This window comes from Leopardus geoffroyi, chromosome B4 (genome assembly GCF_018350155.1).
Source record: "Leopardus geoffroyi isolate Oge1 chromosome B4, O.geoffroyi_Oge1_pat1.0, whole genome shotgun sequence".
In the NCBI taxonomy this organism is placed as follows: Eukaryota; Metazoa; Chordata; class Mammalia; order Carnivora; family Felidae; genus Leopardus; species Leopardus geoffroyi.
The window spans coordinates 15694218-15706378 of NC_059341.1; the positions used below are offsets into that span (position 1 = coordinate 15694218).

The following is a 12161-nucleotide window of genomic DNA, read 5'->3' on the forward strand; positions in this document are numbered from 1 at the left end:
TTTTGACCATAGGAAACAAACACAAGATGACAAATCAACACACGAAGGACGGTAGAACAGAACCTGAGTTGCTAAACAAACCGCGAGATCATCTACTTCCTGATTTGTATTTAGATAAAAACATAAACATCCTTATATTTTAAGTTGCCAGTAGTTGGGTTTCCTATGATCTGACACTGAAAACATCCATAACTAATGTATTTACTAAATATGCTCATATTGTAATGTTTGGGCCCAGGCTTGACTAGAGACAATGCTTGAAATTTGTGTCACCTACCATAATACAAGAGTCCTGAGGTTCAAGGTCAAAGTCAGTGAAGTTCAAGAGAACACGGTGATTTCTTTCCACCCGAATGACCCAGGAGCAGTCAGTGTTACTCCTATAAGGACTGGGGTAATTTGGAGAATGAATCTCTCCATTAGGAGCCTGGAAAATGCCGCCACAACCTGTAAGTAGGAAACCCAGTTCAAAAATGAGAGGAATCCCTGATGGATAAAGCTTTGCCCAATTACCTGGTAGCATAGAACAATATGATGCTTTGTTTGACCACCAGTTTTATGTAGTTGATGATATAATCAGCGTGCAGAACTGAATATCCACCATTAATTCATTCATCCCAACAAAATGAAGGATGACTAAGAAAATACTTCAAATAACTTCAACACTGACGCCAAAAATAATTTCTAAAATACTCAAACATAAGTGCAAATAAAATCATGCTCTCATAAAGCCATAAAATGCTTCTTCTTTGTTCTCTAAAAATATAATATACTGTAAGAATAGCACATCTCCTAAGAATTTTGATAATTTAGTAGGAGATGTTTTTAATAATTTAATATCTGCTTTTTAAAATTTAACATTCTGGACCTGGTATAGTTATTCAGTCTTTTTACTCTTATGATATTATCAAGTAAATACCTATCAACATCTATCTCTATGACTTATCATTTCTTGGGTTTATGATAATATAAACCTATAACGGAAAAATGCGAGTATTTTCTAACAATTGACAATAATTGGATAATCTAAACACTATGTGTATACAATCATATATACTAAATTCATGCATCATTAACTTTAGGAAAGGCCTAATATAATTTACTGTATCACCTTAGGGTTCCCAAAGTGGGGCCACAAGGTAGCCTGGGGTCACATCTCTGCTTTAGTATTTTCTACCTATGTGACTTTGGACAAATCACAAACTTCACTAAGTTTCAACTTCCTCATTGGTAAATACATTTCCCTCATAAGGTGGTCGTGAGGATGAAAAGAGGTCGTCCTTGTAGAACAGTTAGATTAGATGCCTGGCACATAGTAATCGTCCAATAAACACGGCTATTCTTAGCAGTGAAAGCAGTTAACATCTGCTTAAATATTTTGTGTATTAATTTTTTATTTAAAAAATATGCAACAATAAATATTTTTACACTGCCTAAGACCCTGGCAGAAAATCACTATATAACACATGGTAATTCCTTACAATTCACAAACTTAACTTTTACAGTCTGGGCACCTGCCAAGCATCCAAAGATCTACACTATGGCATGAAGTAATTTACCACTTTGCTGATGCCCAAATTTGAGGTCGGTGAATGGGCCCGAGTCCCTTGGAGGGTAAGTGAGTCTACCCAATCGCCCCACTTCTGTTTTCACCATGGACTTGCATACTTGCAAGGACTGGTTTTCACATATGAGGTGACTCCGGAAGTAAATTCTATCAGAGTTTTCAGGGAAGAGTAAATACCAATGCAGTGTGTGCCATTTGAGGAGTCATGAAGTTGTCCCTATGTTGGCCTTTGCACCACTGTCTAATCATTTCATAAAATGTATAAGGGTTCCGCTTAAGTGTCTTGAGATACCTCCTTGGTTTACTCACCTCCAGGGACTGCCTGCCACGTGGCATTGAAGCCTCTCCCATTTATAGAGCTGTCGGTCTTAAAGCGGATGGCTAGCTCATTTCCAGTGCTGGAGACCTGCAAGGGACTCTCAGATGACCTTTGGGCACATAACTGGGCTATTCTGGGCGAGTGGAAATCAGGGCCTCCATAGACCTAAGATGGGATGCAGAAAAAAGGACTGAAACTAAGAGAGAAATTTAAGCAAGTATAACCCTTCCCCTGGCTCCGTTTACCACCATTTCTTGGATTCTATTTTCATTAGAGAGTGAAATCTCAGTCTCCTTGGGTGGGGATGAACTTTAAACTTGAGATGGATCTTCAAAGGCACTCCCTCAGCCCTAGGAACACACAAGTTCAACCACCCATAAAATGCCTGCTTATTTTCTCAGTCAGAATTGTAGAGCTGAACTGAACAGACTCTTCCAGAATCTTCCCTATCTCCTCTCTTCCTCTTTCCACATCTTCACAGGATTTCCTGCTTTCTTTGGCAGAGGCATTGCAGATAAAACAGTATCAAGTGTGGCTGTCTAACTCTTCTAGGCGCATACGAATAGTCTGAGCATAAAGCCATGTTGTTTGTGAAAGTCAATTCTCTGAACCCTGCTGATCTCCCAGTTACATTTTGTAGGATCTTCTCCTTTGCACCCTGAATAGTGTATAAGATTAGGCATTTAAAGTAATATTTTGCTTCTTCAGAGAGAGTGGAACATATAACCTCTATCAGCGTGTTCTATGATTTCCTCAAGAAGGGACTCCCCCAGATTCTCTGAACCTACTCCCAGAATCCCACTGGTGGGAACATGACCAAGAGCAGCCAACTTCTGGGGAATTGCCCTGGAGTCTGCCCAGTATCAGGATGGCTCCTTCTAGATGCATCTCACATGCCCTCAGGTCTCCTAGGCTGCTCCAGTTTGCACCCACCTATCTGACTAGGGTCCAGTGCCTCAGTGACACATTCCTCCCAGCAAGTGCCCCTGGGGTCTCACAGCCACATCTTGCAGGCAGGTGGCACCCAGCCCAGGCCCCGTCTCTGACTCCTCACACATGAGTTCCCGGTGGGGACAGGGGACAGGAAGATAAGACTCAAACAGTATTGAACCCCCACTTCCGGGCCCTGCCAAACTCGAATTTGTAGAAGAAACACTATTTTTGATGACAGTTGTCAGGCATAATGGTGTCTGGGTCCTTCCCTCTGCCCCACATGGATAGGCTACATAATTCTGTGCTCTGGGTCAAAACCGGACCAGGGAAAGTGGCGCTGGGTGAATTTGTACACAGCGCCCTCACACCTCTGAAATCTGTGCAGCCCTCCCACCTAGCTGTGCTCTCCCCGATTCCCCAGGCCCCCAGGTCCTCGCCCACCCTCAGGGCAGCTGTTGACTGATAGGGGGAATCACTCAAGAGTTCTCCGAGAGGAGAGAGCGAGAACAAGAAGCCTACTTTTGGTGAGGAGTGTGTGATTTGAATCTATAATGATTTCTTTGTCTGATTAATTCCCCCCAGCGATGCGAGAAAGGCCAAAATGAATGAAGCTGCTGTTTCACGGAGGGCTGAGCACAAGGGCTTTAATTGCAAAGGAATGAAGCAGGCGGATGGCTTCAAGCTTATTTTCATAGGAGGAGCTATGTTTGTGTGGCCCCCTAAGTCCCATCAAAAGCAGGACTTTAGGAGGAGCCCTGTGTGGCCCTTTACACGTACACATATGCAAATGGCAGAAACAGATTGCTTCTGGTTTACCCCGTCCTTTGCTGTTTGTGGGATCTGCCTGCCCCCCCCCACTCCCCATCCCCGCCCCCCCGCCCAGAACACAGTCCTCAGAGCATGAAACTGACAGCCTGTGCTGCTAATCAGCCATGCTCAATAAACAGCACACATTTGGAGAGAACACTGAGCACAAGGCTTTAGTTCTGACAAAGAAAACTTGCACGTCGGCAAAATATTCTTTGTTTTCCCTGCCCAGGGTCCCCTTAAGATCACAAACATAACGGGGATGAGTCGGCGGGGCCCAGAAGCCTCCAGAAGAATCAACACTGCCGCTTTCGACATTCTTTGCTTCCACTCTAACAGGGCTGGGCTCACAACGGACCATCGCAGAGAGACCAGAGGGAATAAACTGACCACACCAAGCAATTGTCCTGATTTATTGCCCCAAGGAGTGGATTTCCTTTTCTGCTTTATGCAGGTTCAGGCTTCTTTCTCAGAGACTGAAATAAAATCAGCCCAGAGTGTTTCCATGACCCAAACAATAGAACGGTACTTTTGGCTTCCACAAATAAAACCGAGACTTAACGCGTGACTCTTCAAAAGAGGAAAAAGATGGAAAGAATTTCAGGGTGTGGTTCATTCGACTACAGCATATGACTAAACTTCGGGGGGAAAAAAACCGGGTCTGATGATCAGAGATTAAGAAACGTGTTTTTAGCAAATGCTCAGGATATAGAACATTTCAAAGCCTATGGTTTTAATCTGTTTTGAACATCGCTTTCTGCACTGTTAGCTCCATTTATTGTTACAATCAAGTCAGCATTCCAGGGTTATGAGTAACCAAACGGCTGTTGCTTTAATGCAACTGGCCACTTTCCGCACAATGAGTTTTTAGGAGAAAAAATACTGGCTCTTGGTAAAAATCTGGTGAAACCCAGGTAAGCCCCAATACCTGCTGACAGAGAGGTCCTACTTGGCTGTGCTCAGAACAGGAGGGGATAGTGTGCAGGCTGAGAAGAGTGGGTCAAGAAAATCAGCAGTCTCAAGGCCACATACCTACCAGGGGTAACATTCTGAAACCTATAGCCAACGTGTTATCAGCAGCTACGGTATGAGAGATGGAAAAAATCATTTTATCATCATTAGTGCAAATTTATTACAGCACTTTCCACCTTCCATGAGCATGTGCAAGGATGTCAAATAAGGGTTTTGAACAAAAGGTAAGGGGGTGACTCATTTCAGCCTTAAGTAAGCTTTCCCAAAACACTTAAGGGGCTCAAGATTTTGATGGATTTTGATGGAACGTGGGAGACCACCTTGTCCTAATATAAATAAGCCCCAGGCTGACTTGTCCTAATATAAATAAGCCCCAGGCTGACTGTAGCCTCTTCTCAGAGCCCTTTTTGTGCAGACACAGGACCCTGCCTAAACACAGCTGCCTGGAGACCCTGCTTTGTCCCCCTGTCCCCAAGCCACTTACAGCGAGCAGCCCCAGTCTGCTTTCTCACGTAATGGGCGGGACAAAACGCAAAGCACAATGAACCCATTTACATTTTGCCAAGTGGGCAACAATCACAGGCACTTCGGAATATGAAAATGAAGGGTTCGGAACATTTCACATTACTGTGGAAAAGTCTGCTGCCAGCCCTTTGTAAGTGTTAAGGGGTTTTATGCCACCGAAAAATTCCTTGCTGGCAAGAAGGACCATTTGAACCTTCCACATGTGAGTGTTGTTCCTACTCATACTGGGAGTGTGAATTTCAAGAGCCACCTTGTTCCCCTAAAACCTTTCCTCTTCTGAGATGGAGCCATGACTTGGCAACACCCAGTACTTACATGAAGACAAGGGTAGAGGTTTTAACCCAAGGACGTACCTGCTCTGTCTCTGATTTCACTTACTGAGCATTATCCGCCTTTGGAGAGCCTGGCACTGCTAAACGCAATTCTGTGAGTCTGCGTCCACTCCGTGAGGGCACGGTTTGAGAACCCCACTTCTTTTCAAGGAAGGGACTTGTTTTATAAGTAAAGTTTTTAAGCGTTAAAGTTTCCTATGAGGTCTGTGCTGCTCATTCCAATAACTTGCACATTACCCACCTCTGTCTATCTTTACGTACTGGCTTACGTGCAGCACCAAGGAGCAGATGAGGTCAGTTCTTAGTTTTTCCACCCACTATCCTCAGGGTCATGGAAAGACCCATCAATATTTCCAAGCCCCTGTTTGGACAACAATAAAACGGGGACAAAATTCCCTTCATACTCTGCTGGATTATTTAACATTCAAAGGGGAAAATGGATGTCACAGTCCCTTTGCAAGCCACCACCAACACACGTTATTATGGCATGTCAGGGATTTGTATGCTTTCATTCTTTCCACAAATATACATCAAGTGTTCACTATTTGCCAAGTACTCTGCGGCAGGTATAGCAGCAAAGCAAAACCGAAGCAAACAAACAAACAAATACCCAGGCTTTCATGGAGTTTAAGTTCTACTAGATAGGGAACCTTGCCATGAAACGCTCTAGCAATCTCCAGAGCTGAGGCGATAGGCGCTTTGTCTATAGGAAGCCATTCAGTTTTGCACTCAGTTTCGGTTCCTAATGACCAGGGCCCTGCGATAAATGGCTGGTTGTAACAGATTCTCAAGGTCATCCCAACTATCTGAGATAAACCCTGTGCAGTAGTGTTGCGTTTCGTGCCCTGCACCATGTTGACCCCCCTCAGATTGCAGCTGCCCTCTCACCCCCAAGCCCGCCCCTTCTCTACACTCTGCCTCCTCACTGCCTTGCCTAAGGGAGTTTTCTCAGACTGAAATGGAGGGCATTAACAATCCCCAGTGCAATCCATCAATGGGGACAGGAGCTGGGGGACCAGTGCCTCAGACTCTCACCCTTAGGGGCATGGTTCCGATGAGCAGTCCCCATAGCCCCTCAGCGGGTCCCAGTGGGATAAAGCTCAAGTGGCCCACAGGGGCTCCCATCACTGGCTCTTCCTCCTTCACCCTCCCTCCCACTGTCCCCTTTCCTCCTGCTTTCTGATACCACCTGCTAGTCCAACTGCCTGCCCCCAAGTCCTTCAAGAGTCACTGCTTTTAGGGAAAGCCAAACTGAGATAGCAATCCCATTTGCCCATAAACATCACTCACAAAGAAGTGATACTCATCAAAATGTCTAAAAATAGAACACCACTGGCCCCTGCAAATAATTTGCACAGTGATCGCCAGTTCTACCCCAAATTTGGCATGCGCTAGGAAAGCAATCTAAATTCCTACCTCCAGGACGTCAAAGTTGCACCTTGCGTGATACTCCACATCAAAGTCGTGGATGGTGAGCTGAATGCTACTCCCAGGGGCTGTGTTAATGTACCAGATGCACTCCTTGTTGGGGGGGTACGTGTTAGGGTACCCAGGGCTGCTGAAGGTGCCCGTGGTCCCAGACAACTCCCCGCCACAGCCTGTTAAAACAGGAAGGCTCAGTCAGTTCAAAGTGGACACTGGCCATTAGGAAAAACTCAAACATCCAACTACCCAAAAGATAATTGAAAATGCACAATGCCTAATTTAGGGGAAAACTCATAAAGTTATAATAGAGTTATAATTGAGCAGTTATAAAACAATGAGAAAAAAATCATGGCTACAACTTACTAAATTTCTTCCTAAAAAATATATTGATTATAACATTTGGTACAAAAATTCTCAGTCCTTATTCTCACCACATCAAAACTTTCGTAAGATGTTTTAAATAGAATTCCAATTTTTAGATTTTCTTCATTATATTTAGGAAAAAATTTCACAGTAGGAAGTACAATGAACTACGTAAGCAGTGTTAGCGAATACCATGTCTCTCGACCTTCAGTTTCCTTGTATGCAATATGTTATTTCTAAGTCCTTATCGGACCCAAGATCTAAAATACTAAGAGCTAAAAATTATTACCTTTGTATGGGAGACTATAGGAAATTAAAACAAAAATAAATGATATGTCCATAGCAGCTTTATTGGTATTGGTAATTGTTTCCACGTGGAAACAACGAAGATGTCCTTCAGTAGCTACAAGGATAAATACATTGTGGTCCATCCACACAATGGAATATTATTTGACTCTGACAACAAAGGAGCTACCAAGCCAGAAAAAGATGTGGAAGAAATTAATAAATGAAAGAAACCAGTCTGAAAAGCCTCCATACTATATAATTTCAAGTCTACAAAATTCTAGAAAAGGCAAAATTGTGGGGACAGTAAAAAAGATAAGTAGTTGCCAGGGGCGAGAAGAGAGGAGAAATAAATAGGTTGAGCATAGATTTTTAGGGCAGTAAAGCTACTATGTATGATACTATAATGGTGGATATATAGATTACACATTTGTCAGTCAGGTGGGACAATGCCGAGAGTGAACCCTAATGTAAACTGTGGGCTTTGGGTGATAATGCAGTGTCACTGTAGGTTTACCAGTTGTAACAAATGTCCCCCTCTGGGTGGGGGTGGGTGCAGATGTTAATAATGGGAGAGGCACTGCATGTATGGGGACAGGGGTAAATGGGAACTCTACCTTCTACTTAATTTTGCTGTGAACTTAAAACTCTTCTAAAAAATAAAGTCTATTTCAAACAAAAACAGCCAATCATCAATTCAGTGATACAGGTCCTGACCCAGAAAACTTACATCTAAAAACCAACTAAACAGGGGCACCTGGGAGGCCCAGTCAGTTAGGCATCTGACTCTGGCTCAGGTCATGATCTCGTGGTTCGTGAATTCAAGCCCCGTGTCAGGCTCTGTGCTGACAGCTCGGAGCCTGGAGCCTGCTGCGGATTCTGTGTCTCCCTCTCTCCCTTCCCCTCCCCTGCTCGTGCTCTGTCTCTCTGTCTCTCTCAAAAATAAATAAACAATAAAAAAAACTTTTTTAATTTTAATTGAAAACCAACTAAACAAATAGAAACTGGGTATGTAAAACCCAAACATGAAGCTTATGTTTTATGAATGTTTACACAGCATGGCTTAGAAAGTAATTAAGGCAAATGATTACAACAACCAACCAAATATTGCAACACACGGTATATAGTAAGAAAAACTGCCACCACGCACTTAGATGTGCTTTACAGCTTTTCCCCCTATTTGAATACTCATAGTCACCATGTGAAGCAGCTGTTATGATTATCTGCATTTCTCAAGTGAGCAAATCAATGGAAATAGAGGTCAAGTGCCTTGCCCAAGGTGACCTGGCTTATAAGTGGTTGGAGCAGGACACCAGTCCAGGAAATCTGATAGTGGCCCAAGGACTTAATTACTGAATTCTGCAGACTCACGCGGTGTGTAGAAATCCAGACAGAGATTTGAGGATGGAGAGGCAGAGAAAACTTTGTGTAAGAAGTAAAATTTGAGGAAGGCTCAAATTTTCATGACAAAATTGGAAAAAAATAAAGGTAAAATTAGGGGAAAAAGATAGATTACTTTTTTTTTTCCAATAGCAATTTTTGGTGATTAAAAAACATTGCTTGCTCTGTCAACATATCAAAGTCACCTTTTTTATTTTTTCCACATATTCTTTACTGGATGGCAAATTGTTCCAAGTATCTCCTCTTATTCCGTATCAAGGCTTTTTGGGTTTATAAAATGACAGTACCAGGGCACCTGGGTGGCTCAGTTGGTTAAGCCTCCGATTCTTGGTTTGGGCTCAGGTCATGCTCTCACAGTTTGTGAGTTCGAGCCCCGCATCATTGAGATTCTCTCTCCTTCTATCTCTGCGCCTTCCCCCCTTGTGCCCCCCGCCTCTCTCTCTCTGTCAAAATAAATAAATTTTAAGAAATGGCAGTACCTCCTCACTCCAAGATGAACATATGTGCATTGTCACATGAGTACAATTAACCTGCCATGACTTAAAACAAGCCCCTAAAGCTGAGGTCATGTCTACTCTCTACCCCATGCAAATGTGCTCTGTACAGTGAGTTAGAAAAAGGATTTATAAAGGATTCAGAAGAAATACTCTCCATATAGAATCTCGACTTAGCTGAAAAGAGCTGAGGAGAATTCTAAGAAGAACCTTGATCTCAGTACAGAAATCTGATTCCAGCTCCAAATGCCACCACCTTCTGGAGTGCCCGTTTCCTCCTTCTAGTTGAAAACCTGTGTTTTCAGGCTTCAAGTTTGTTGCATAGGGTAGTATCTTTCCTGGGGCCTGTAAAGTTCCAACCTTTATTTCTCATTAAAACCCCTTGGGGGGGGGAATAGTTTAAAGTTAGACGCACTGATACTGTTTATAGACTCTGGTGAATGTCACAAAAACATGAATGCCATGAAAGATTAGAAAATATTTTTCCTACTAGAACAACACATGGAAAACGGTCCTGAAGCCAAAATCAGCACAGTTTACTCAGCACCAGTGCACAACTGTGGGGGGCACCGGTCACAGTAGATGCCACCAAGTGATGCCCTCTGGAGTCTTGAGACACAGTGGCCCCCTAAAAATTATCGGAAGTTGTAACACCTTCTATTAAAATACATCACAGGGAAGCAAAAGCGTTCTGTTACCCCACCCTCTTCCTTTCAGCCTACATTTTCAGCTTCTGTGAATCCTGAGACCGGTTGTATCAGATAAAAAAAAAAAAATCCAATGAAAAAAATCTTTGGAGGAAAATACCTTGGTGGCCACATCGCATAAAAGAGAACAAGGAAATGGAATCTTGGGTATCTCCCAGTTCTCATTTTTATTTCACTCCAGTTCACCAATCTAATTCCATTTTTTTTTATCATAGTTGATTCATCTAAAAATCTGCCTGACATTTTCCATTGTCTTTTCCAGTGGTTTTAGTTACCTTGTAAATTCCTTTGTGAATAACAGGATACGAATACCCTTAAACTAGTCAGTGTAAAAGCTGGAATGATAATATCAGGTTCTTGGCAGGCAGTGATGCTTTGAAAAACTACAGCACTTATTTTATTCACCCACCTACAGCTCTGGAGACCCACAGTGTACTTTTCCCCAAGATTTAAAACAAACATAAACAAGGTTTATAAAATACAAAACCAGATCGTATTTTTAAATCTGTCATGGTTTCTTCTCATCAATATCACTTATGTGTGTGCCTTTTAAAGGCAAATTCCAGTATCATTAAAAGTACCCTATTGGAAGACCTACCCTATGACCCAGCAATAGCACTGCTAGGAATTTACCCAAGGGATACAGGAGTACTGATGCATAGGGGCACTTGTACCCCAATGTTTATAGCAGCACTCTCAACAATAGCCAAATTATGGAAAGAGCCTAAATGTCCATCAACTGATGAATGGATAAAAAAAATTGTGGTTTATATACACAATGGAGTACTACGTGGCAATGAGAAAGAATGAAATCTGGCCCTTTGTAGCAATATGGATGGAACTGGAGAGTGTGATGCTAAGTGAAATAAGCCATACAGAGAAAGACAGATACCATATGGTTTCACTCTTATGTGGATCCTGAGAAACTTATCAGAAACCCATGGGGGAGGGGAAGGAAAAAAAAAAGAGGTTAGAGTGGAAGAGAGCCAAAGCATAAGAGACTCTTAAAAACTGAGAACAAACTGAGGGTTGATGTGGGGTGGGAGGGAGGGGAGGATGGGTAATGGATATTGAGGAGGGTACCTTTTGGGATGAGCACTGGGTGTTGTATGGAAACCAATTTGACAATAAACTTCATATATTGAAAAAAAAAAAAAAGTACCCTATTGGAGGGGCGCCTGGGTGGCTCAGTAGGTTGAGCGTCCAACTTCGGCTCAGGTCATGATCTCACGGTTCGTGAGCTCGAGCCCCGCATCAGGCTCTGTACTGGCAGCTCAGAGCCTGGAGCCTGCTTCAAATTCTATGTCTCCCTCTCTCTCTGCTCCTCCCTGGCTCATGCTCTGTCTCTCTCTCCTTCAAAAATAAATAAAAACATTAAAAAAAAAGATATTAAAAAAAATTACCCCATTGGAGTGAAAATACTATGTGTCGAGGAGAGAAAGAAAGTATTGGCACTTGAAAACTATGAAGCTTTCTTTTTATCCTTTGTGCGCTCACTACCTCTGAGGCTTAACGTATCAAAAGGTTAAAAACTTTGATTTAAAAGTTCATATCAAATGCAAAATAGAATAAGTTAATTTAGTGATATTTCATGGTAAAACTATAAAGTACTGGAAAATAAAATTAATTCTGATAATTAAATTTAACTCTGTCTTCGTATTTCTACATCCTGAAAAAGATAGAAATAACTTTCCAATTACTATTTATTCAGTCAATAAATATTTATTGAGCATATGCAATACGTGATCTAGAAGTTGTGCATATTTAATGTCTCTGGGAAAAAAACACACACACACACAAAACAAAATAACAACTCCATTTATAGACCTAAAAAGTGCTATCCCCACATGCCTTTCTGTAAATCAGTAAACTCTTTTTGTTTTCCCTTCAGTTTGCAAAGAGTAATTTCAATATGTTTGATTTGGAAAAAAAAAAAAACAAACGGTGAACTCTATTTTATCCTTTACCTGTTAATTGGTGGTAAATTACAAAGAAGAATAAATAAATGACAGGGACACCTGGGTGGCTCAG

The 12161-nt window shown here is 42.2% G+C and overlaps 1 protein-coding gene across 2 annotated transcripts in view; it reads right to left on the reverse strand.

The window, feature by feature from the left end:
* Positions 1 to 12161, reverse strand: part of CUBN (cubilin) — a 283940-nt gene that overhangs the window by 144602 nt on the left and 127177 nt on the right. For both annotated transcript variants that reach the window (XM_045463384.1, XM_045463382.1), the window contains exons 29-31: positions 6872 to 7053; positions 1877 to 2051; positions 278 to 447 (exon numbers count right to left, since the gene is read on the reverse strand). In XM_045463384.1, coding sequence (XP_045319340.1) covers positions 278 to 447; positions 1877 to 2051; positions 6872 to 7053 — 527 coding nt within the window. The remainder of the gene's footprint in view (positions 1 to 277; positions 448 to 1876; positions 2052 to 6871; positions 7054 to 12161) is intronic.